We start from the raw sequence: 26,921 nt of genomic DNA, 5'->3' as shown, positions 1-26,921 counted from the left end.
GTCATAAAAGAAGAAAGAAATTACTTCAGAGAGGATTAAGCACTCTCTTGCTATAGAAGTTGTACATGATGTCAAAGAGTGGAGAGTATTGAACAGCATGCTAGGAGAAAGAAAATCCTGGGATGCTGACCCTGAAAATTAACACACTGCTCAGTGGTTAGCTCAAAATGGAAGAGGAGTTTCACGACTCTTTTTCCTGAACTGGTGACAGCTGTGACAAAGCAATGGAGTTACAACTCCAGCTTCATCCTGAGTGTGTTTGTATGTGCACACCTGTGGGTACAAAAAAGTCATGTCTTTGTGCAGCTACAGTGATGCTCTAGAGTGAGTGAGCTACAGGGTGAATACACTGTGGGCTGTACTAAAGGAAGAAATACAGCCAGCCTCTCCCCACCCTGTAAATCTCTGCTCAGACTTCCAGGAGTAATTTTCTCATGCCAACTCTGTACCTCCTAGTACTAGGAGGCATGAGAAAATTACTCCTGGAAGTATATATGAAACCCTCAAATGGAGGGAGTGTGTTTGGATGCTGTCCCTGAGCCTTCGTGGAGGCAGAGGTCTGTAGATGTGCTATGGACAATCTGTTGCAGCCTCAGGATCTGCGTCTCTCACTGATCTGTGTGGGCAGCTCCAAGACCTGGCTAGCAGCTCCTGACCCATGTTGGCAATATCACTTTCCAAATTCGAAGATAAGAGCTGGGCTGCACCCAGACAAGGAGCTTTTGCCTGGGCAAGGGGGGAGATAGACAAAGGAGGGCAGAGCTGGGTTTGAGAGCTGGTGGTTGGAGGCTTTACTTTGTTTTTAGTATCACTATTAAATTGTATTGCGATGGATGCAAGAGGTTCCCCGTGGTGAAAATCAAGCTATCCCCATCCCACCATGCTGATAGGTGCTGTGTAAAGACCCGGAATTTTTTTATTGCAGAGACATACTGGGAATTGAGTAGCTACAGAGAAGAACATGTTACATCAGTAAGGGACCTGCTCGCCCTGCTGCCTTCCCCTCTCTCTCCATGAATGTAAATGCTCCTTCTGTGAAGAGAGGAATGAAAGAAAATTAGACATTGAGAGCAAGACCATTCATCTGCTATCATCTATTTATTAAACTAACATCATAATAGTGATGATTAGCAAAAGGTTTCTTTGAAATACATCCAATACCTCTCTCTGTACAGAAACCACTATAGTAAAATGATGCTTATGCTGAATGGATAGCAGAATCATCATAAAACCTGTTGAACAATTCAACCCACAAATCGACTAGATTCTAGAAAACCATTCCCCTTCAATACTCCTCTTTTGTGGAGAAAAGGAGATGCTGGACACTAGTTTAATTTCAATTTGTATGTCTATATGAAAGCCATTTGCCCATTGAGTTTCGTGCCCTTTATTAGGAATGACTTACTGGTGAAGAATGTGTTTCACATTTAGTGACCCCAAGCATTAGAAATGGGTGAAGAATTGATTTTTTGGTTTGCTGACTGAACTAGGAATGTGTGAGGAAAATGCTTGTGGGTTGATCCCCCCAACTCTTTTCATCTTCCCACAGAAACGTAAAATAAAAAAGCTAGACGAGATTGTGTTGGCCCAAGCATTTCTTTGACATAGAACAGAACGTGTCCTGAAAATGTGAAAATGAATGGCCTAGCATGCTTTTACCAGAAAAAACCAGTATGTTTTCCAGTGAAAAACTGGGATTTGTGAACGATTTCAGTTAAGCAAGTCTGCATTGTGTTTTGGTATAAATATTCTCTCTAGTGTGCTCATTCCTAACAAATGTAGACATTTCTGCTACGTGCCCCGGTAGGCTAAGCATGAATGACCGTACCTATTATGCCTACTGGAGCCTGAACTGGAGTTTGTTTTGATTGCGTTAGGTGATATATCACCACCACCCTGCTAAGTTGTGGTGTTCTTCATGTTATTTCATTATCAGGATGTGAATACCTGCACTCCATCTGATCCTACTTGCTCTGTCACTCCTAAGCAGCAAAGAATCCTCCACAAGGCATCTCAGCTCCTAATTCTGGGAATAAGTAAGGTCCAAACCCCAACTCTGGTGAGTCATCATCAGAGCCAGCTCATCATGAAACAGGGACAACCTGCTCAGGAGCAGTGCCTGGTTCTGCTGGGCTCCCTGAGCACGGGCATCCCCTTGTCCTCAGTCGGGAAGGAAGCTGTCACTGTTGCCTTGTCCCTGCTCACTTCGCTCCTGAACCTCCTGTGTTGGTTCAGCAGTACCTTCAAACAAAACAAGAGACTAATGTATATCACGATACAGAGACCATTAATTGCTTGTGCTTGTCTCTAGTGATTTACACATCTTTTACAAATGAGCAGTAGCACCAGCAACAACAAAACATAGTTGACAGAATTTTCAGTGGCAAAAGCTTTGACAGAAATGGAAATTGCTCCCAAAATACTATTTTTGCAGATTGTTTCTAAGTTTCTATTTGAGAAAAGATGTGGAAAAGAATGTTTCCCAGCAACTAAAACTTAAGGTTTTCTGATTTTAAATGAAAAGAAAATCAATTTTTGAATTTTTCGGTTCATCTTCAAAAATTCTCAAGCTTTTTTAAACATGAAAAGGAAAATGGTTTTACTTGTTCACAAGAATTTCTCGGAAACCAAGTTACATCTCTGTAGACACTTAAATGCACTGTGGTCAGAGCCCCTAGCTTTTCATGGTTTTGTACTCATGGAATTCATCACAAGGCTTTTATTTGCTTTCAGCTTAGAAAGGGTGATACAACTGTACATGAAACTTTTGTGCTTGCTCTCAGACGAGCTGGAACATTTTATAACATTTTCTGGTCTCTTTTCCAGTCCTGTATCAAGTAAATAAATGCTTTGATGTTACCAGCAGAAAGCCTAATCAGTCCTGTAATGATCCTTTGTTAAGTTACCTCTTTGCTTGTTGCCTGTGAAAATGTTTTCCATTGACTGAGTTCATGATGTTTTCTCTGAAAGGCCGTGATGTGATACATTTTAGGAGATTTTCCATAAAAGACTTTGGAAACTTTGGATCTTAGTTATTGGAAGAGGAGGTGTTGCAAACACATGTCTTGAAAGCCAAGAAACATAACCTTGAGAGCTTCACAGAAATGAAACTGCTCTATTTTAAGAGCTCTCTCTCTTTTAACTGCTCTTGTGTACTGTCCATTCTGGTAATTTGGGGTGTGTGTGCGCTATTAATTGAGAGAAGGGAGAAGCATGAATAAAGAATAACCTTCTATCAGGCAAGAGTAAATCACTGAAAAGAGGAAGCCTTGTTTGCTGCAGGGCCATGCTCACATACCCCAGCATGTTTCTGTCTGGCTCCAGCCCCTGCACCACCCAGCTCCTGAACCTTGATCCTTCTCCTACGGAATCAAATGACCCTAAAAGTATCTCTTGCTTGGGGGCAAGACACGAACTCTTCATGATCATCTTCCAGAGCAGAGGAAGCATAACTTCCCACATCTATTTACAAGGACTGTCTGGTGTGTTCTACCATGTTATTCCAGTAACAGTAAATTTGCCTTCTTGGCTCTTTCCAACAATTGAGTTTCTTTTTCTCAAGTCTTCCTTCTTCTCCAAAGTTGGTTCCACAGCTGTGTTTGTTCAACCCCATTAATACAGATCTAACACAGAAGTGGCCATGGTATGAAATTATTAATGCTGTTCCATGTGCATGTGGCATGGAGAATCTTGCTTCATTTCAAACTCATAGGTCCAATTTTCTAGTCCTTCTTTATTTATTGTGCAGAAAACATCAAGATTCAGCTGTGGGCTATTCCTTACCTTTTGCCCCATCCCTTCATAATTGTTTAAAGCTGTATGATTCTTCCTGCTGCTCTGAATGTGTTCTCCTGTGTTTGTGCTTCCTTTTGTTAGTGTTGGAGCATGAAGGAACACAATGAAACAGTAAGTAATATGAGGTCAAGGAGTGAGTCAATGGAATTGATAGGAGGTAAACAGGGAAAATGAATATAAACCAGCTGCAAAATGAACAGAGGCTGGAAATCGGCAGAGAGCTTTTAGGCATTAGGGGAGTATGGCCTTGCAACACATCCCACAGACTTAATTACTTTAAAGAAAGAGTTTGATCAATTTATGTGCAATTTTACATGGAAGAGATATTTGTAATAGCAGGACTGGGTCTTAGCAACCTGGAAGGTCTCTTCCAGCACTAGTGTGTTGCTCTTAGTCAGAGGCACGTGAGTAAATGCTGCCATGTACAGTTTTTCCGTAGGGAGGAACACCCAGTTCTCTCTGACCCCCTCCTGCTTGCTAATTTTTCATTAACGGATGAGAAACTTCCATGCTGTGGGAGAAGGGGGTCAGCAGGATAGGTGGACATGTTCCTCTGTGGTTGCACAGTTGGGGCAGGGGGAGGTGACTGCTTGGCAGCATGGTCTGTGGAGCTGCTTGAGGGACCAAGGGGCTCCTATTCTGGTGGCATCTGCTGGAAAAGACTGGCAACTCTGGAAAAAAGTCTTTGAAACAGGAGACCGAGTGGGCAGGTCAGGGTACATCTTACAGATTTAGGATCTGTGTTGAACAATAGGCCAAGCTGCTAATGAAAATAAGCCATTCCCTACAGGTTAGTGTTTGCAAGCAAACATCCACGCTGTGAGTGATTTGTTAACAGCACGTAGTGCCTAAGAGAGTGCAGAGCAGCTTAGTTCTCTAAAGAAAATGAAGAACAGGATCGAGTACAGGAGATTTATCATCTAGGCTAGATGTAAAGCATCATGAGTGAAAATGGAATAAATGCCAAGGGGTTAGTTAATTCTGTGTAGCTGGTCCCTGGGCTGTATCAGCTGCTGGAGGTGCATCAAATAATAAAGGCCTGATAGCACTTGCTCCCTCTGAATACAACAGCTCCTCTGGCTGTTGGGAGAGCTGAATCAATTCCTTGCTATTGCCACAAGGGTCATGCCTCTTCCCCCCTTCTGGCATCCTTGCTCACGTTCTTTGTCCCTTGGCCTTGTACTGGTTGTGGCATAGGAAACTTCACTTGGTTTTGTCCCCCGGATTTGACACCTGCCTGCTTAGTGCATTGAATCAGCTTGAAAGGGGTTGGGGGTCAATATAAGAGCCAGCTCCAAGAAAGGGGGCAGGAATATACAGACTTAAACTGGGGGGAGAGGTGGGGTGAAGAGCAGGGCTGCCTGTTTTTGCAGGCAGCCAACAGCTAGATCAGCTCAGCCTGTCTTTTTGCTCTGATGGTGCCCTCAGCCTATTTGCAACAATTGCACCTCAGGTTAGCAGGGACCATGCTGGGGAGGCAGTGGGTCTGCTGCGGAGCTGGCATGGGGTGCCAGATGTCCCCAGTGCCGACAAGTCATACCTTTTGTTATGAGTGCTAAAAGCACTTCAGCTGAAGAAGAAAAAGAAACTGGTGAAGCAAGACAAAGATATAATCCATTGTGAAAGAAAAAACCTGCCATCCCATAGAAAACACGTCGCATCACATGCTCTGGCAGAGAGTTCATGTTGGCCTAATTTAATCAAATATTCATGTTGTGGTTTTCCCTCATCCTACTGTGACGGCAGCTGACATCGATCACCAAAAGCCTTTGACAGAGATAATTGTCCTTGTTGAGCTTTACTTCTATTTCAGCACACCCCCCCTTAGCAGCATCTTTTCACACCTTTATAGATCTGCACATTTACTCCCATTACTTGATTTCAGGAGCCTTCATCTTGTGAAGTTCTGGTGTCTCACAAGAAGCCTGTGCATGATTGAAACACAGAGCACATCCCCGCGGAGCCAGCATGCAGCCTCCTTTGACAATTTTGATACGACATGTATTAACATGTCATGGCGCCTTTTGTACAGCTGATAAGTGTGGCACTTTTTAAGAGCTATAAAAAGGCATTAATGAAATCCTGCATCATATTATTGGCTCTCTGCTATCTTGTCAGTATTGTTCTCCCTTGTTATGCAGAATCAAATTGTGTGCCTGCAGAATTTGATAAACTGTAGCACTTCACACATCTGCAATGGACTAACTTGATTATAATAGTTTAATTCTGCTTGATATCAATCAGCTCTGTACACAGTAAGATTAATTATTGCTGTCACTTTGTCAGCTTTGTAATAAGAAAACATAGATTCTGAATGACAGATGCGAATTTGTTTGGAGCGGGAAGAGTGAGTTTGCCTCCCCTGCTCCCCAGGGAGGGAGAAAACCTGCAAGAGGTGAGCGACCTGGGAAGGGATGCGCAGGCTGGAGCTGGGATTCTCACCTGCTCCACGCTGCAGATGGGTGCTTGTTAGTATCTAAACTGATTCCTCTCTTCTGTCACCACAGCAGAGCATCTCACAATTACATTTGCCCAGGCAGACTAATTTTATTTGCAGGTATGCAATGGTGAGCATGGAAACTAGCTGCTGCCAAATGTTTGTCTTAAGGAGACTGTGCTATGTATTTGCCTCTCTTAAACTGTACCTCTTTATAGTGATTTTCTCTGATCCAGAGTGGGTGTAAAATGCCACCAGATCAGAACAGCAATGATTTCCACCTGCTCTGTGCTGCTATAAATGACTACGCAGGAAACTTGGACTGAAAAGCTGCCTGCTGTTGCAGAGGTGACAGACATAGCTGTTATTTTTGCTTTATTACAGTGCACTGACATTCTAGTGCAAAAGCTGCGTTGAGTTGTAGATTAGTATTTAATTTTCCTCATTCTCTACTTCTATGAGATACTTCAGTTATCTTATTGCAAGGAAGTGAGCTAGAGCATCCACAAGCTGCTCCAACCTGCTCAGGGTAGTGAAGGCTCTGGATCAAGGAGTAGCGGCAACCTCTTTCCTCTTCCAGCTTCATCCTTGGAACAGGGAATGGAGCAGAGCTCGGAGCAGTGAAAGAAATGTGTGTGTTTTGGTGGCTGGCTTTGGTAAAGTTAGCCTTCAGGTAGTAGAACTGGGAAAGGAACAGGCTGTTATTTCATGACACACATTATGGTTTTCTAAGCAGATCTTGTCTTTTTGGATTTGTGTCTTCTCATTTGCTGGGTCTGTTGCACCTGCACGAAGTGATGCAAGATCCTCTCGTTGTGAGTCCCAGAGGATTTCTGCCCTGCTAGTGTTTTACTTCCTAACTTGCAGGTTAAACAGCCACCCAAACCAGAAGGCCACAGGTTTCACTATTATTTCTGATTCCTTGAAAAGCTGGTGAGTACACATAATTGTCTGCAAATATGCAGACAAGGCAGCCTTTTGGTGATCCAAACCTTGCATGTTTTTATACTGAAACAAGATGGGTCCACCCTGTTCATGTCAGGTTGCTGAAATGCCTCTCCATCCCCCTGGGCCAGGCTAACCAGGCCATTTTCTTGGAAGCTGATCCAGCTTTGCCTCTTAGAGGTACCTGTGCTGTGGCCGGGTTTCCAGGCTGCTTGAGCTGAGTGGTGGGTCGGACTCTGAGGAGGGACAGGCTTAAAAATTGTTGTGTGACAAGTGGAGCTGAACTGAGATCCACTCTTCTCTCTCTTCTTCTGGAAGCCCTTTAGAAGTTAGAGAACTGAATCAAACACAGCTAGAATTTTCATCATCAATATCAGATCAGCTCTAGGAGAAAGGGTGGAGCAGGCTATGAACTGCTTCCCAATCCTGAAGTCTTATGCAGCTTGCAGTGGTGCTCACCTTCCCCCAAAAAGAAGTGACCGAGGAGGGCATGGTCTGTAAACTGCAACACCACTTAGGCACCTTCCAGGGAAGTCAGATGTCCTGCATGGAGACTCCACAGCCTCAGGCGTGTCTACACGGAGCCAGCAGCAGGACTGAGCTGTCAGTCTGTCCTCAGACAGAATTCTCATCCATCAGCAGGAGGAGTTGGCTGGATAAGCTTTCAGCACCTGGCCTGCATCTGCTCCTTGATCATACAGTTTTTTCTAGACATGCCAGGCTTCCCAAGTCAAGTCTTTGAGATCAGCTGGGGTGGTTAGCTTTAAAAGCATCTCTTAGTGTGATTAAGGTGATGAACCACTATGTTGGGTAATGACTTTGTGTCCTAATCGTCTGCTCAGTCATTTATGGCCACAATAGGTTACAAAATGGGGTTTTCTAATAGAGAAGAGGCCAAGGTGGAGAAAGCGGTCCCAAGCTTTTCCCCAGGGAATGGACATGACATAGGGTGGGTCTGACATTTTGCTCAGAGGGATGCTCGGCTTCCCATGCCCAGCATGACTACTCCGCTGCTCTGGAGCAAAAAGTCAGAACTCCTCCCCTTCTCTTTTTGCAGACAGGGAGCTGGATTACAGGTTCCCGCTGCCATCACTGGCTGATGAACCATACGGCCTTGTTTCATTCCTATAAAATTAGCACAGGAAATGTGTCCTGAGAAGAGATACAATTGAAATGCTTTTTGGGAAATCCTTTTGCTTATTTGCAAATAGAATTGGCATTTAAAGTTACACAAGAGTTTCCGGATTAAACATTTCTGTATGTGGGAAAGTGCTCACAGGCTCATTTTAGATATCTAACTTATTTCTCTCTGCTGGTTATATGGGGAGCTGAAATTCTGTGACCAGTCCCCTGGAGAAGCTGAAGTTGTCTTTGCTGACTGTCAGAGGAACCTCGAAATCTATCTTGGCTGCCCGAGGTTTTACAGCCCCCTCAGACTTGTAATTTGTAGGAAGATTTTCTGTTGCAAAGCAATCCATAGGTCTGCAAGCAATTGAAATCTATGATTAAAAGATTGTTACTGTATCAGCCTGTGGCTGTCTAAGATCTGGGGCTACGTGAACTGTGCTCCTCCCTTTCCCCCCCTTTTCCCCCCCTACCCATGGGGCAAACTTGAAACTCCATTTTCTCCCAATGTAATAAACCCTTTATTCACAAATAACACCCCTATTCACTGATCTCCCTGGTATCCAGTGATAGGATGTGTGGGAATGGTTCAAAGCTGCACCAGGGGAGGTTTAGACCGGGCATTAGGAAGCATTTCTTTACTGAGAGGGTGGTCAAACACTGGAACAGACTTCCCAGAGAGATGGTCGATGCCCCAAGCTCATCAGTGTTTAAGAGCATTTGGACAGATTTGGTCAGACCTGGTCAGGCACTTAGACTAGATGGTCATTGTAGGTCCCTTCCAACTGAAATTATTCTATTCTATTCTATTCTATTCTATTCTATTCTATTCTATTCTATTCTATTCTATTCTATTCCATTCTATTCCATTCCATTCCATTCCATTCTACATTCTATTCTACATTCCTATTCTATTCTATCAATGAAGCCGTAAGAATACTGTTTTATCATGAAGAAACAGGGTACTGCAGTCTTCCCTGCCCAATGATCCTAGCAAGAGAAACGATGTGTTGTGCATAATTCCTGTTTCATTTCCTTAATATACAGTGCATATATCACTGCGGTGGCAGGTGGGCCATTATGGACTACCCGAGAGCTGTCTCCAATATATTACATATATGAAAGGATGATATTATGAGGACTTTAATGTCATATGATGATCCCCTGGCATTGTTTGTCAGACTCCTGTTTTGAATCGGTTTGATGTTAAAGCCCGCTGCTGATGGTTATATCTGCCACACCGCGTAATTCACGCTGTCCTTCTCATCAGTGTTTACTACCTGATGACATGCATTTAGGGAAAGTGAACGATGATAAACTGCAGGAATATATTTAACCTTAACTGTTATTAAATGATTGCTTCTCTCACTGTTTCAGCTGTCAGTGGTCAAATAGATACTTGCTAATGACTTCTGCTTTTAAAGTGTGTGTTGAAACTCCCGAAATTCATCTGGGGCAGTTATTCATGCAGTCGTGCTAACAGTTTTATAGCAGTGGAAAAGGACAACTTAGCGTAGGAGGAAGGCAATAAGCACTTGCAGATCATTTAGCAGAACAGCACCGATTCACTAAAACCCCCATGTTCCTCCCCGAGAATTGAGCTATGGGCTGTGAAGTCTGGTGTTTAAGAAGGGGCTTTAGCCTGTGCCTTCACCTGGAGCAGGAAGGGCTGTCTTCTCACAAGATCCGTGCCAGCTAGGGTAACCAGTCCAACGGGCTGAGGTCAGCACAAACAATTCCTTATGTTTATAAGGCTTTCTTTCCCTTCCTGTACCTATGGAGCCGCTGAGCAGTGCCCTCAGGGTACAGGGATCCCATCAGCAATGTCTCTTTGCTGCCTCCACTTTAAAGATTGTCTTGTCTGGGGGACTGGCAAGACTTGAACTGGCAGCGCTGCTCTGCTGCGAGAAGCAAGGCTATTAGGTATGCTGAAGGGTAGGAGTTAAAGTTTTCTTGGTATTCCTCAAATGCTTAACTTAATTTAGGCATTAGATGGACTGAGAAGAGGTGGCATTGGTGACTGATACAATCCTGTTTGTCTGCAAGCACTGAAGAATGCTGTGCTTCTCCGGAGGTAGCGGGGATAGGAAAGGAGATGGCACTTCTGGTGGTAGCTGATAACCCTTTGCAGCTGAGACGCTCGCCACAAGGCTTTGAAGGCTCCCGCCGCTCGGACACTGCCTGTGCTTTGTTGCCTCCCCCTCATCCATTCACAAACCAGCAGCTAACAAAAAGCCATTCACACACCTTTTCCGTGCTTTTATGGTTAGGTGGCAAAAATGCTACTCTGGTAGTGGTGTGTTTATTGAAGAAGTGAGCATATTTTTTTTTTTTTTACAAATATTTTGAGTTAGCCAAACCTACAACTTTGCATTGTCATCTGCTAAAATTGACAGCAACTGTTTTTGTAATGGGGATGTCTATCAAATGTCAACCCAGTGGAGAGACCTCTTGTCTCATTTCTCCAAAGCTACAGAAGATTCAATTTCACTTCTGATTTAGGCTGGACTTGAATACGTGACCTACCTGAATGGGAAGGACTCTTGCAGTTGCTCACTTTATAGTGATTTTGATCTTGCTTCCTTTGATGCACTTCTACTGCTAATCTTTTGTTAATGACACTTAATTCAGTCTTTTTCTCAAATACCTTGCCTTTACTGAGAAGCACCTTGTTGTATTAGAGAGATGTTCAAAGTGATGCCTGATGCAGGGCAAGCTAATGGCTCAAAACCAGAATCACTAACAAGTGTAGGTGTCTCTTTTTATTGTGTTGTTTGTTTTTTTCTTTTTTCTTTTTTTCTCTCTGCTCAGAAAATCACACAAAGTGTATTCTCAGTAGTCAAAAATACAGGAAGAGGAGGAGGTATTTATCACAGCAGCCTGAGTGCTAGAAAGGGACCATTTGAAAAGGACAGAGGATAAAAAGCCATGAATCAATATTTCTATGCGCCTTCTGCTGCTGTTTATTTGAATCCATTTGTTTTGCTGACATATTTCCCATGTGGCTGGAAATGCTATTTCCTTTGATAACATCAGCAATTGATGTGTTGCTGTACAGCTAGGTGCATCCTAGGCAAAGGGATGTCACTCTGACTCTGTAAGTCTGCTGTAAAAAAAAAAAGCACACGTTCACTTTTATCTCCCAGCTATGCACCCCTGTGTGACAGGCACTGGCTCTGCTGCTGGGCGATGCCGCCCTCGCTGGGAATGAACTGACAGACAGTGAACAAATTGCTGTTGACCAAGGGCATACCATTATTTTTGTTGCATGAGAGCTCTGGGACTTCATGCGATACAAGGTCTCTTGGAATGAATGCCATCGAGGTCTAGCAGGTCTGTTGCTGATAGTGTATGCCAGATCCTGGTGGGGGGATGACGTGATCAGCAGAGAGAACTTCTAGAAGTTTTTACGGCTAGCAAGAACCACTGCATCATAAGCCAGAATGCATCAGAAATACAAAATATCAGAAATAGCATGGCCAGCAGGGACAGGGAAGGGGTTTGACCCCTGTACTCGGCACTGGTGAGGCTGCCCCTGGATGGCTGTGTTCAGTTCTGGGCCCCTCACTACAAAAAGGCCATTGAGTGACTCGAGCGTGTCCAGAGAAGGGCAACGGAGCTGGGGCAGGGTCTGGAGCACAGGTCTGCTGGGGAGCGGCTGAGGGAACTGGGGGGGTTCAGTCTGGAGAAGAGGAGGCTGAGGGGAGACCTCATCACCCTCTACAGCTACCTGAAAGAAGGGTGCAGAGAGCTGGGGATGAGTCTCTAACCAAGTAACAAGAGATAGAACAAGAGGTAATGGCCTCAAATTGCACCAGGGAAGGTTTAGACTAGATGTCAGGAATGGGCTGCCCCAGGAGGTGGTGGAGTCCCCATCCCTGGAGGGGTTTAAGAGTCGGGTCGACTTAGCGCTGAGGGATCTGGTGTAGTTGGGAACTGTCAGTGTTAGGTTAATGATTGGACTGGATGATCTTCAAGGTCCTTTCCAACCTAGATGATCCTGTGATTCTGCATCACCAATTTACTGGGTGATAATGCTTGTGACAGAGAGTCTGCTGCTTCCTTCACTGGCCACATCTCCTCATTACCTACCTTCACCACTGAAAATGTACCTCTTAAGCCTAATAGAGCTTTCCATTTGTTGATTACAGTGGTGTAACAAATGGTAAATGTTTAGCCCAATATTATTTAAATCTATGCACTTAGAATGCAAAGAATTATAAACGATAAATATTTCATTATTTGGTCACTAATGGAGAATTAATTCTTTTAATATTATATATACATAGATAAATGTACACACCAGCTTTGGGCTGGTATTTTAACAAACACACAATTCCTATGAGAACTTAAAAGACAGGTTTTGTTAAGCTACAAACTAGAGTTTGATGTGTGGTGTAGTAAGAGGAGACGACTTCTATTTATCTGACTTCCTTTCAATGCATGTTCTGAGAAGATGGCACTTCTGCTAGAAACTCCCCAACTCAGGCAGTAGTAATTTTAATGAATGACACATTGCTTTATACAAAAAATGCATCTTGGTCTCTCTCATCATTACTGGTATATGGAAAAAGCAATTATATTCTCTTTCAGGATTCAACAAGGAAAGAGCAGCTTTCTAGTGAATCACAGACTATTTCTGCTTTGGGGAGAGCAGAGAGGAGAGTGTAGTGGCAATAGAAAACATTTCCTGTGTTTTGCCTGCTTTCAGTGACCTAGAAAAATGTTTTTTTAGCCTCTCCATAGTTACCAGAATATCCTTTTTTTTTTTTTTTTTTTTTTTGTTTGGTTTGTTTTGTTTTGTTCTCAAAGCCTGGCACCCACAGGAGGTGATTTCTGTGCTCTTTGAGCATTGGATCAGTAAATGGAGAAGAGCACATCCTTTCTTTGTAAAAATGTGCAGTCTCTTATAGTTTTTCCTATTCAGGAGCTGCTCAAAAGAACATACCTTTCAAACATAATTCTTGCTATTCAGGAGGTGGTGCTGAACAAAGCTGAGGCTGGATACTACCCTCTTAAAGGGAATTCTTCCCTTTTCAACATGAAGCTGGTTGCATTCCAGTTTGGACTGGCTGCTGCTTCGACTTTTTGAAAGATGAAGAAGCAGATACCAACATAAAGGGATTTAAACTGCCACGTGCCAATTGCCATTTACTTGAATCTTACGGTGCACATTCATACAGGAATTGTGAATCTGAGGGTGTGGAAACAGGAAAATAACCTGGTACCGTGAGGCTCAACTTCAGGAGACTTCTACCATTGTCTGGACTGATCTTTTTATCCTGTCCAATGTCTGCTCAGTAAATTGTGCAGAGCAGAGATTTGTTGCTAGATTAGTCTCTTCTCTAGTGCCTGGTACAGCAAGGGCCCTGGGACTGGGCATATGTTTCCAGGTAGTCTCCTACAACCAATAATAAATGGCAGGAGCATTGCAGTGCCTTCCACCAGTGTTGTTCTGATTGGATCAGGATAAATTTCATTAGGGCAATGTGAAAAGCCAGAGAGACTATCTGGCAAGTTGCAGAGAAGAAAGAACTTGTGCATAGCAGCCTGGGTACATTGGGATCTTGTAAACAGCTTTTAGAAAAGGAAGTATGCTACATCTATGCCAAATAGCAAGCACAAGCCATGGTACAGTCTTACTCCTGATTGCCCAGAACATGCCCCTGCCCAAACTGCATTCACTTTTGACCCATGCACCCAAGTTTTTCTTCTGGTTTGAGCAGAGCATGAAGGTCAAGATGGAGAGGGACAAGGCTTGTCATGCCTGAGTCTTATTTTCATATAGCTAGAGTGTGGAGGGGATTCACATCCTGACCTGGGAACTGGGAAAGGTTCTGGGAAATCATTTGAGGTAAGTGTCCCAGGCTGGTCACAATAGAGGGTGACGGGAAAAAGAGCATGAAAGGTTTCACCATTTTTTGGGGTCGAAATTTGGAATGCTTGCGTTCAAGGCAACTTCTAATTTTATAAATTTAAAAATGATCAGCCAGCTTGTCTCTGGCATCCGACCCATAAATTACCAGCATTAGTTCACTGCAATGTGTTGAAGGTCGGTGAAGTTCAGCCAGCTTTTCAAGACAGTTCACAAACACACTGAATTCTAAGCGCAGGAGTAGTTGTGGGTTTAGCATTTCTTAGCATTATCTGAAGCGTGTTCTCTTAAACCATATTTGACAGGTGAATGCAATGGAGAAAATATGGTTCCAGTGTGTACATTGAAAGCAGATGCAGTAAACTGAGTTCAGTGGCTCAGAAGGAGGCAGCTGTTGCAAAGCTTGACATAGAGGATAAATTATAACGTGCTATTTCTGGCCTCTGGTGAAAAGAAAGGTGGGCGATGAAAGATTGACTTGAAAACAATCCCTTTAAATGATTTTGGAATTGTATGAGTTGGAGATGTGCTGCATTTACACTGATGGATGAGACCAGAAGCTGACCTAATTCCCCTTATTTTTGTCATACGGGCTTTTCTTTACCTATTTCACTCACAGAAGAAACATTTAAAGAGAATTTAAAGTAATTTCCTGTCTGTGAAGGTAATACACGTCACAGGCTACTTGTTATCTTTTAAATTTATTTTTCTTTAGGTAACAGATTACTAAGTATTCCATTTGTTTTGTCTAATTCAACCAGTTCCTCCATAGTGATGTATTTATTTGGGTTTTTTTTTTGCATAGAAGTTAACTTTCTTTATAAAGCAGCACACAGAGGCTTACCACAATATGGTAATTCTCATTGCACCTCAACAGAGAATGCTTGAAGAAAACTGTATGAAAGGTGGTTAGATTCAGCTGAGATTTCTTGCTGTGACAATAAGCAGTCCCTGTGCTTTTCTTAATTAGGCATTGCAGCAGTGGGTTTTGTAGCAAAATTTCCACATGCCTTAAGTTACACTAATGAATACACATAAAGTGATGTTATTGTCCCATGTCCTTTTATTCACTGTAAACAAAGTTTATTTTGTTTATGTTTACTCCTGCATTGTTTTCCATTCACTTTGTAGTTTTGTAGCATCTCCATTATGATTTTGATTATGGGTGACATTTTCAGCTGATATATATCAAATAAATTGCTCGAATGAATTAAGCTATTTAAAAGCTCAGTCCCTCTGTTCTAGACTTAGGCATTGCTAGTGTTTCAGAGTAAAGCATCAGGAATGCTATGCAAGCTGTGCTGCCAATATAATTCTGCCAACAAAAGTTGCCCTAGGAAAGATCTATGTTTAGAAGTTGTTGTCTAACAGGAAAACAATATTTTTGACCATATGAATATGAAAGAATATTTTCTTTAAATTCAGCTTTGACTTCAAGAGAGACAACTATGAAGCCAAGTGGATAGGTCTCTGATTTAGGAATAAAATCTGTCCTGGTGAATCAGTCTTGATTTCAGGGAAGGAGCAGCTTGCAAGGAGTGGCAAGAGCAGAGAAACTAATTGTCCTGAAGCATATTGTGATAGTGTTACTTATTACCACAGAACAACCACAAAACAGGATGAGATTTGATATTTTTTGCAACATCAGGAGAGGACATTTAAAGGGTGCTGGAATTTTAGAATCCTTTCAAAGCCTCCTTCTATTCTCATTTCCTGATAAGGTCTACAAATACTTGATGTAAATACTTGGCAGAAGCAAAGGTGTGAATTTAAAATATTGCACATATTAAAAACTCCCAGGAATTCTTTTGCATGTTTTTACCACTTTTCTGCTGATGTGCCTTCAGGAAGTTCCGTATTTATTTTATCTTTCATTCTCATATGAAGTCAGAATTAGTTTTCAATAATGTTAATCGATGTTCTTTCTGGTTCATGGCTTCCTTTTAATATGCAATGTCCTATTTGTTGTTTGCACCTAAATTCCTTCAGTCTGTGGTGAACTTGGGACAAGTGTGTTATCAATTAGAAAAGAGTTTGAAACATAATTTTGATGGGAAAAGGTTATGGGTTGATTTACTCCCCTACTGTTGCAATACAGCAGTCGGTCACGGATCAAGACCCCGTTGTGGGGTGGGCTGTGAAAGAGAAAGGCAACGTCTGTCCTTCAAAGCCTGAGATCTCACTATCAGACAAGAAGTAATGAATGGGTATAGGCAGGGAGGGACTAGGAGGAAATATGAGCCACTGCTAGTCAGAGGGTTTCAGCTCACTGGCAGCCTAACACTTAAGGATTTTATTGACATAATGTCAAAGGAGAATTTTAAGGATAATGAGGATAGTTTCACAGATACTTATAGGTGCCTGGGAAAATGCACAAAGGTGCCTGAGTGAGTGTTTTAACAAGTGGGAGATAAGGGCTTTTATCCTGACCGGATTGGAGGACAGAGCTGGTTTCCTGATACTTAATGAAAGACAAGAACTGGATCATAAAGAACCTTGAAAGTGAAGCTTCTGTTTGATGTGAGGGAGAAGGGGGTCCAGAAACTCAAGAGGGGACTGAGAAGGTTTAGTAACATGGTTGGTTTGATGGATAAGGGGGGAACATGACCTCATTTGTTGAGAGGAAGTGAAAAAAAGGTCAGTGTAACTGAGGAGAGAATCTGCTCAGGAGACTTGCAGCTTTGGGTGGGTAAGAGAGGGTGTATGCCAAAATGTTACTTGCACCAATTTCCAAGAATGGCAGGATGTGGGACACGAAGGTCCGAGCCAGGGCAGCACCCAGCTGGGATGATGGGACTGTGCCCAAGGGAAGAGGTAAGAGAAGGAGATAAGGTAGTGAGTCTGAAGGGAAATTAAAAGCGTTCTTTGAAGTTAAGCTTAGAGTTTTTGATATGTTGAGATTGTATTACTGCCAGAAAGGAAGGGAGGAGGAGAGAAAGTTAAGCCAGGGACACAAACACAAGCTCGGTGGGGGAAGAGAGACCAAAGGGAAGAAATAACTTAAGAAGTAGGAAGAAAATTAGAGAGCACTGAGCAAAGAAGCCAGGCCAGACAAGATTGTGGGTGGTGAATGATGCCAAAGCTCTGAGCAGATTGAGGAGGATGAGGCTGGAGCACTGATTGTGAAGTTTGATTAAGATCAGGCCACTTGATGTGCTGGTAAGACCAGTAATCACGAGGGCTGGAGGCTGGCATCTGTGAATCTTTGGTCCTTGACTAATACCGCTTAAAAATCTCTTGCATTTGTTATTTCTGTGTTGAAGTTTGTCTGTAAAACCTATTGCACTTGTGTAATTCCCTTCACCCTAAAGTATTTTACCAAGGGGACATTAGTTTGGCCAGCTGAGATTTTGGCGTGGATCAGAGCAGGTGTTGACATCTGGACACCTGGACAATGCAGAATGGAAAGTGAGAAGTGGCACCGGGTCCTGTTGAATACATGGGTGGATCTTCCTTTAATTACTTAATTGAAAGCAAACCAAGAAACCACACAACAGACTGTCATTAAAGCCTTTCCCGCCGTGATAGCTTACTGGATAAAAGAAGTTTTAATGGACCAGTATTTCCTCTCTTATAGCTATGGAAAGATAGCAGTCCAGTTTAAAACCCAAGGCATGGTGAATTCATGCATTATCTTCCAGCAGAAGGAAATACAAATGCCATTTTTCTGTTTTCTGAGAAAATACCAATAATGAGGAAGTTGATATCCAGTATCTAATACAAAACAAAGACTGGGCGCCAGTTATTCTGTTGCTGGCATGCTGGTGGCTCACACCAGCCGGATATGTGCTGTGCAAATTATTTTCCAGAATGTCTTAGATGTGAAAGAAAATGAAAGATGTGACGGAGGAAGCTTTCCTGCCATCTGATTAAACTGTCCTAGAAAGGCCTATTTTTGAAACAGCAAGAGAAGTGCTGCCTAATGCCTAAAATCGTTGTATGAGACTGTAATCAGTAGCAGGGCTCTGCACGGTAGGGCAGCAAAGCATTACTCTGGAAGGGAGGTGCTACTTGTTCTCTTCCCCTTTATATATTGTTTTTGCTTGTGGAATGATCCTTCCTTCCTGCCCCAGTCTCCCTTCCCAGATTTTCCCTGAAAAATTCTCTCGTGGCTATCACAAATGTATTCTAAACTTTCCAGTAATCTGCTGCTCGCTACTGGTGAGGATGTATCACCCACATATAACCATTATTCAAGCAAATACATGATTTACGTAATTTTTTTTTTCCAGTCTTCCTGCATTATTGCTCAGAAAATGTCGTTCCTCTGTGTTCAACCCTGCAGATGACTGGCTCCACCTCTAGGCGAATGACAGTTGGCTTTACAAGGTGATCTGCCCATTACTGTTTATGCTGGTTTTTTTTTTATTTTCACTTTAGAAAAATCAAACCAGAATGTTTTGTTACATTGATGGCTCTCAGTAACTGGCACAATGCTGCTGTTACTTACCTACGACAGGTCTGGGAGGAACGAAAGTTTTCGCTCTATTTACTCTATTATGAAAAACTTCCATTATTTCCTGAATTTTTATACCTAAATATATTGGTAATGTCCCTTTTTCAAAGTTCCTTGCTACTGAGAAAATCCTACTGGCATCAGTTAATATCAAAAACCTTTCCACTTTTTTTTTTTTTTAAATTACTAAAATTATTGTGCTTTTATACCTGACACGTTTGTATTTGCATTCTCAGCTAAAGAAATGGAAAGGGGAACCTGCATCGAAGATTAAAGCACAAAGGCTTTGGCAGATTCTCCGAAAAAAGTTACTTAATGTATTCTATTATGTGCCCTTATTTTACTGGAAGCAAAGTTTTCACAGACTCAGGAATATTCTCTGAATACACTGTGAGAAAGAAATGAAATACTTAATGATACAATAAACAAAATCTGCTCTGAGAAGTCTAGAGTTTCCTTTTTGCTTTTAGTCAAGAAGCACTTGTTTGATAAATGGGGTGCTTTTAGAGAGCTTACAATAGCCTGCACACCCGAGCGGAGGTGGAGGCTCGGCGGAAGATTACCAGGAGATAATGGAGCAAGTCAAATGAGAAAACATGATGAAACAGCAGAAAATTTACATGCTGTTTTGCTTCTTCCTTTTCCATTAATAAAAATGGGGCTTTTGTGTTGATTTCCAAACGCTACCCTATAAGCACGTGTTGCTGGATGTGCCTGTGCGGCTGATGACCTGCCCAGCCCCGTGGTCCCAGGGGAGCCGGCTGTCATCTAATGACGGGCTGTAAAAACAGCATCAGTGAAACAGCCTCCGCAGCTTTTTACCACATTAAATGCATCGGGCCTCTCCTGAAGAACCTAAATCCATCAGGGAGCCAGACGATGTATCCATTTCGGCCCCGGTGCCAGCTGAGCTGCTGAACGTGGGTGGTGGTGGGATGGAGCCAGTCTTGGTGGGGACCCTCAGTGAACACCCAGCACCGGGGCTGACAGCCACAAGTTTGAAAAAAAGCTGCGTGAAAGTGGCATCACGTCCCCTGTGAGGACCACATGGTGCCAGGACCCTGTGCTGCGAGCAGCACGGCCGGACCCAGACCCGTGGCGATGGCTCAGCCTGACTGGCGATGCCTTTGGTGGTGTCATGCAGTGCCCAAACACATGTGACCTTCCAGCATGGTATTAGCTGCCATGGGGAGCTCAGATACAGCCAAACCCTCGTCTTTTGTGTCACTGCACACAAGACATGGTGCACGCTCTGGGCAAGAGTCGTGGCCAGTTGCCTGCATGCATCCTGGACTTCCAGATGATTGAAGCTTTCCCTGGTGGTAGGGAATTGTCTTCCGTTGTCTTCATATTTTGTGGTGCACAAGCACCAATAGATCGCACTCCAGATTTTTCACGTGTGCTGGAGGGAGGGCAGTGGCTGGTTTTGTAAAGTGCTGAACAGCTTTAGAGACTCCTTTCTATTGCTTGCACTGGCCCAGTGTCATCCAGACATATTAGACTGGCTGACCAAAGGCCCAAGAAACAACTAAAATGAGATTATTAATGAATACATTTTATGATTTAAATATGAGTTCCTTTTGATATTGGCTTCTGGGACAGAATAGTCTGGTCATGCCCATAGTTAGGATTAACCCACATCACATGCCACAAAAATGCCTGTAGTGTAATTATGCTAAAAGAACTGTGCTTTGTATTGGTGCTGTAAAACCAAAACCAAACCCATATGAGCAAGATATACGTGCTGTAAAGTTACAGGATAAACATCACCTATCCTGCTGTCCTCAGGGCTCAGGTTAGGGCGTTGCTTTATGTGCTTGACTGACATAACAGAGCATCCAGCACATGTTCAGCTGAGGCTCTGGCCCAGGGATCACGGCTGCGCAGGGCTGTCTCCCATGGGCCAAATACAGCGTTATCCGCAGATCCAGGAACTGAGTGACACAGACCTTGAAATAATCCTGTTTAATAATTTATGAGGGAGAGAATAACATGCAAAGACCTGGTAGAGAAAGGTAACAGGACTTACACAGCACAGGCAAGGAGTGAAATTCAAACTCTGAGCTTAAATGGATCTCCTGGATGAAAAGGCAGCTGGGTTATGGGTGGGGGTTCTAGGTGAGGCTGGTCATGTTAATTATAGCCGATCAGTGCACTCGGGGCCCTCACATCAGCCACAGATGATGCAGGGAATGTGACCACTAGTGGAGGAGTTGAAAAAATGTCAGGGGATATGCTATTGTAGTCACTGTGCTCTTAATACGTTGCTGATGATGGCGTTCAGGCAGTTCACACAGTTCCGGGTCCTGTTCTCTTTGTAAGGCTGGAGAGGAGGAACACAGCCTTACTTGCTAAAGGACACAAGCAGGTATGCACTTCAACCGAATGTAAAACTTTCCCATTTACCCTAAATGCAAATTATCCAGCTGAGTTTTTTGCATATGCACCCAGCAGTAACAGAGAGCAGACTGTGGTGTGTCTCCCATGACTCTTTTATTAGTTTCGGGAGAATATGATCTGATTTGACTACGTATTTTTGTTGTGCTTTGCACAGCAAGAGCATGAGAAAGAACAAACATGTCTGGAGCACCTGTGTTTGGTTTTGAGCAGCAGCTTACATTTACTTGGCTGTTCCCTGGCTGTGTGGCGAGTGTGTGCTTCTCTTCTCCACCCAAGGCACCGTGTGGGCACCTGGCAAGAGCACGCTCCTGCTGCCTCCTCGCTGGGGGTAGCTGGGATTTCCTTATGTTTGCAGTATATACTGTTTCCTTTGCTTTCTTCTGCCTGTGGAAGATGCAGGGATCGTTACTCTCTCAGCAGCTAATTTCTGCTTGTGCTGTGTTTCCTTCTCCTAAACTCCCAGAAACTGATACTGCTCATAGGATGTGTTAACAGCCTTTAGTTCCCAAGGATTTATCACATAAGCTTTTTTTTTTTTTTTTCTTTTCCCTAGGCAGAAACCAACTAAGAGGCTGTAATATAATGAGACAGACTGTATGTAGTCTGTGTTTGCAGACTGTATATAGCCAAGAAACACTAAGGGTGGCCTCTCCATACTGTAACTGGCAAATTTGCATGAAAACTTTACACTAATCCGCTTGCCCTGAGTGGTAGTTGCTGTTGGAAGGGGTATGCCACAGATTGCCAGACTGCAGAGGGACTATCGGTTCTCTGAGCTCGAGCAAGTTATCTCTCAGAAACTGTCAAAATATGTCTCAAAAATAACGAGCACTCAAACCTCCCTTTTGGTTTATCTGCTCTCCGCCAGTATTCTGCAAGCGGCTGTCTTATTTGCCATTCAAAGAGATATGTTTCATGCTCCCCCTGACAGACTGCTATTTAAGGCTCTGCTTAGTGTTCATATTTCTTTCTTGTCAGAATTATTTTCTTTTTTCATTTGGTTTTTAGAACCAGAGCTATAAATCTGGGAAGCATTTTACGTGCTGTGTTAGGGCTTGATTGAAATCCCATCGAAATCAATGAAAGCTTCCCTACTGACTTCAGTGGACTGGGCATTTGGGAAATAAGGAGTAATGGTCTGTTTTAAAATAAGAAGAATTGTATCCATGTCATAATGTTTATCATCAGTAGCAGGAAATAAAACAAAACATACTATGCATATCCTTTCCTGCCAGGCTTCATATATTATTTAACTGTGACCTACACACGTCCAGCTGTGACATAGAGTACAGCAACATCTGGATTGGGGTACCTAAAAATTCTGCTTTATAAACACAAATATCCAAGGAAAATGAAAATACCCCTACCTGATTGATAGAGAAGTTCATATAAAATTGAAACTACGCAAAAGAAAAACATCCTGCAGAAGGAAGTGCTCTGCTTCTGAGAGCCCAGAGGGAACAGCTCCCCTGTAGCTCCTTTATTCAAATTTCTGTGTAGAAAATACTTCTTTCATGGCTCACACTTTCCGTGGGTACTGTTAGGAAACCCTGATCTTCCCTTTTAATTTGTAGTAAAGCTTGTGGCTGTGACCTGGTTATCAAAAGGGCTGAGCCAAAAAACCAAAAAAAGGTAAATGTTATGAAAGCTTCTGATACTTGTCTAGGTAATTAAATATGGATCCAGGAGTCTAAAATGAAAGTGTTGCATCTGCATGTTACTTTGTTGGTGAAAGTACTACAGTCCACTGATGAGCTAGTTACAGTAAAGAGTAAAGACAAGTCTCAAGTCTCCAGGGATTTTATGGAGACATGAGGATACTCAGGTCTTGTTAGAATGGCATTTGTACATTGTATTCTCAACTAATATGGAAAATAATTATAGTTGTGGTATTGCAAAATGTAATTTTGCCAAGACGGTACTTAAAGCCTGAGTCAAACCTTCACATGCTGACGAGGAAAAAAGGAAACACTGCAGAGAAGTCTCTGAAGTGCATGCAAAAACAAGTGCTGCTTTAATGATGAAGTATTTGATAGTTTCTTTTTATCAGCATGCAGTCGTGTTTAAATGGTATGAGCCATAGATGACTGTTGCAGCTTGTCATTTGCCTTATGGGAGGCAAGAAAGAGCTTCTTGTTTGATCTGTAAGATGAGCTAGCTTGTTGCGCAAGGCAACAGAGGAGACTCTGTAGAGAACTCCACAGCAAAGTATTTCCTAAGCTTTCCTGGACTCCCGCCACAAGGAAGTGCAGCGAGTGTAGTCACAGTGCAAGGAACATTGTCAAAGGGATTAGAAAGGAAACATATCTTTAAAGATCATGGAAAAAAAAAAACCAAAAGATCCTGTCTCATCAGTAAATTACAGAGATGGCAACAAAAATAGGTGCGTGCAAAAAGAGAGTATGAAACAGAAAATAAGAAATGCTAGAATTGGAAAATGCTGGGTTTGTCTTACTTTTCCACTGCTCTTAGATGTTAACATAAGCACTTTAGAAATTAATAAAACAAAGATAAAGCTATGCTGGTAAGGATAAGTTCCTGATTTCTCCTCAGGTCACAGTGTTTTCAGTTACTGGCAAAGAATTTGAGACCCACTACTGAGATCAGTGGAAGGGGGTGAATAGGAGGCTACGACAGAGTTGCTCTGCACGCTGAGAACACAAACATGTCTTTCTTGAAGCAGTGAAGATATGCAAACTTAATTTATGTTTCTTTGTGATTACCAGAAAACTGCAACACTTACCTAAGTTAAAAATGGTGTGCTGCTTTAGCTTTCCAAGTATAATATCCGTTATAAACGATGCTACTGATACTTAATGTTATATTAGACATCCCACTCAGTAAATGTAGAGATGCAGCAGAAGTGAACAAAAATGTCCTTTGTGTCCTCTTTCCAGCGACGGTTAAGGTGTAGATAGAAATAAATCAACAGTCAAAGCAAGCGTCTGAATACGCTGAATCCATCGTCTAAGATCTACATGTGGTGCTCCAAATCAACTGACTCACTGGTGTTTACCAAGATAGAAAATGGAGAGAACTGTGTATTGTTTTATCCCAATGTGATCTTTACATCTAAGAAAAAACACCATTAGTTCAAATATATAAGGCAAAAATGCAATAGGGACAAATTCTTGTTATCGCTTGCCTTTATCAAAGCAACTCCAGATAGACCCGTTCCACAGTGCAGTGAAATCAGCAGCATCTTCTGCCTTTATAAAACAGGACAATTTTGTCTCATGCTAAAATAGAAATCAGTATTTCTATTTGCAAAACAAATGACACTCTTTTTACTTTTCAAGAGACATTCTGGAAAGAAGGCTAGGCACCTCTGCTCTTATCTATGTTTTTCACTTGTTCTGTTTGCCAAGCAAGAGCAAAACCCACACAGTGGCAATCTATTTTCAGTAAAAACCCACTATTCATTTCTGTTCCTCCATTGCAGTAGCCAGTTGCAAATGCAAAGAAAACCTGAAGTAAGTTTACCTGAAGTCTTGAATACTACTAAAAAATTGTTTTTAACTGTCATGTTGTTAACAAGATAAATGGTTTTATATATTATTTCCGTGGACTTTTTTTCCATTAACATGAGAAAAGAAACACTGTAAAATAGCAACATTGTGCAGGCACTTTACAGATCATAGAATGGTTTGGGTTGGAAGGGACCTTAAAGACCATCCAGTTCCACCCCCCCTGCCCCGGGCAGGGCCACCTTCCACTAGCCCAGGTTGCCCAAAGCCCCGTCCAACCTGGCCTTGAACCCTTCCAGGGAGGGGGCAGCCACAGCTGCTCTGGGCAGCCTGTGCCAGGGCCTCAGCACCCTCACACGGAAGAACTTCTTCCTTAGATCTAATCTAAATCTCCCCTCTGTCAGTTTAAAACTGTTACCCCTCATCCTATTCCTACACCCCTGATCAGGAGTCCTTCCCCCCTTTCAGCCCTGGGGGGCCGCTCTAAGGTCTCCCCGGAGCCTTCTCTTCTCCAGCTGACCCCCCCCGACTCTCTCAGCCTGTCCTCACAGGGGGGGCTCCAGCCCCCCCAGCATCTCCGTGGCCTCCTCTGGCCCCGCTCGAGAAGGTCCGTGTCCTTCTGCTGTTGGTGCCCCAGAGCTGGACCCAGCCCTGCAGGGGGGTCTCACAGAGCGGAGCAGAGGGGAGAATCCCCCCCTGGCCCTGTGCCCACCCTGCTCTGGGTGCAGCCCAGCACACGGGGCCTTTCTGGGCTGCCAGTGCACGTTGCTGGCTCACGGTCAGTTTCCACCCACTGATACTCCCAAGTCCTTCTCTTGGGGCTGCCCCGAATCCAGGCATGGCCCAGCCTGGATTGGTGCCTAAGCGCGGGAAGCGCGGTGTAACACCCACAGCCGCCTCTCAGTGTTGTTCTGAGGGACATTTCGCCGCGGCAGTGCCCGTCACCCGCCGGGACGCCGCTGCCTGTGGGGCGCTTTCCCGCTAGAGGGGGATGTAGCCAAAGGCCCGGGAGCGAGGGGCAGTCCCGCGGCTCTCCCCTCAGCGGGAACCGGAAGCCAACACCGGGACGCGCTGCCGCCTCCCCTCTCCAGTTAAAATGAATCCCCGGACTTGGGAGGAACCGGGAAAGGAGAACCTCGGCGCACGGAGCACCGGCCGCCCCACGATGCACCGCGGCCGGCCCCGCCTTCTTCCGGGCGCCAGCCAATCGCCGCTCCGCCCTGCAGGACTACACTCCCCGGCATGCCCCGCGGCGGTGTTCGGCCCGCCCGCCGTCTTCCGCCTGTCGCAAAGTGTCGCGCTGTGCGGCCGGAGCCTGGGCTGGCGGCCGCGGGCCGTGCCCGGAGCCGTGCCGCGGCGAGCTCCGCCGGGCGGAGAGCGGCCGCCATGGGCGGCGGGCGGTGATCCCTCGCTCCGCCTCGCCTCGCTCCCCGCCGCTCCGGCAGGCAGGCAGCCACCATGGAGGAGGAGAGCATGGAGGAGGAGGGCGGCGGCGGCTGCGAGGCCATGATGGACGATCAGAACCACAACAACTGGGGTGCCGGCGGCTACGGGCGGCACCTGCTGGGCCCCGCCGTGGCGCCGCTCGGTGACCGCCTCCTGCACGGCCCCACCGCCGGGCCGCCGGCCGGGCCGGAGCTCCCCGCCGTGCCCGAGGCCAACGGCGTGCTGCGAGGCTGCGAGCCGGGGGGCGCCGCGGGCAAGGGGGGAGCCGGAGCCATCGCCGCCGCCATCAACATCAACGCCTCGACCTCCAAGTTCCGTGAGTGACCGCCCTGCCGTCCCCCCGGGGGCCTCGGGCGTATGGGGGAGGCTTCGTCCCCGGGCGGCTCCGTCCCCCCCTCCCTCCTCAGCCTGCGCTCCTCCGCCGCTCCCTGCCCCCAGCCCGCATCTCCCGCGCCTGTGGCCGCGCTGGGCTCGGTCCTACGGCGGGTCCTTTGCGTGAGGCTTGGCCCTAGAGGCTTCTCGGAGCGAAATCTAATGGGTTAAGGAGCCTTGGAGGGAGAAAATAACCTTTCTTGCACACACCCCAACTTCTGCTGCTGTTTTCCTGTCACGGCACGGTGATGTGGTAGATCTGGCTGTAGAACTGGGAGAGCGAGTGTAGGCAGGGTTTTCGGCTCTACAGAGGCACTATTGCTTTTCCTGCAGCTTTTAGCTCAGGTCATATTTTCCTGAAGACTTTTTCTTCCGGCCAAACCCGAGGGTGAAATCTGTTTGTGACACTCTGCACAAACTGACACCACTGCGGGTGGCAGTTTGTGCAGAGCCCCTGGTGTGCTACCCTGGGAGGCAGGTGTCTTGCACAGGCTTGATGAGACCAACTGGAGATGAATTTACCACCCCCCCCTCCCAATTTCCAAATCATCTTTTGTATGTAGCTTTTAACAGAAATGGCAAATTTGGCTGTTGATTTGCTGA

The 26,921-nt window shown here is 44.5% G+C and overlaps 1 protein-coding gene and 1 long non-coding RNA gene across 3 annotated transcripts in view; both read left to right on the top strand.

The window, feature by feature from the left end:
• Positions 1-19,061, top strand: part of LOC141961521 (uncharacterized) — a 45,065-nt gene extending 26,004 nt beyond the window's left edge. The window contains exons 3-4 of the long non-coding RNA XR_012633771.1: positions 18,410-18,506; positions 18,870-19,061. This is a non-coding gene — a long non-coding RNA (uncharacterized LOC141961521). The remainder of the gene's footprint in view (positions 1-18,409; positions 18,507-18,869) is intronic.
• A 6,741-nt stretch (positions 19,062-25,802) lies between these two features.
• CACUL1 (CDK2 associated cullin domain 1) overlaps positions 25,803-26,921 on the top strand; it is a 50,863-nt gene continuing 49,744 nt past the window's right edge. For both annotated transcript variants that reach the window (XM_074907824.1, XM_074907823.1), the window contains exon 1: positions 25,803-26,262. In XM_074907824.1, the coding sequence (XP_074763925.1) occupies positions 25,959-26,262 (304 nt within the window). In that variant the 5' untranslated portion in view covers positions 25,803-25,958. The remainder of the gene's footprint in view (positions 26,263-26,921) is intronic.

Source organism: Athene noctua, chromosome 5, assembly GCF_965140245.1.
Source record: "Athene noctua chromosome 5, bAthNoc1.hap1.1, whole genome shotgun sequence".
NCBI lineage: Eukaryota > Metazoa > Chordata > Aves > Strigiformes > Strigidae > Athene > Athene noctua.
Note: the sequence above shows the minus strand (reverse complement) of the source record. Positions and strands in the feature narration are given on the sequence as shown.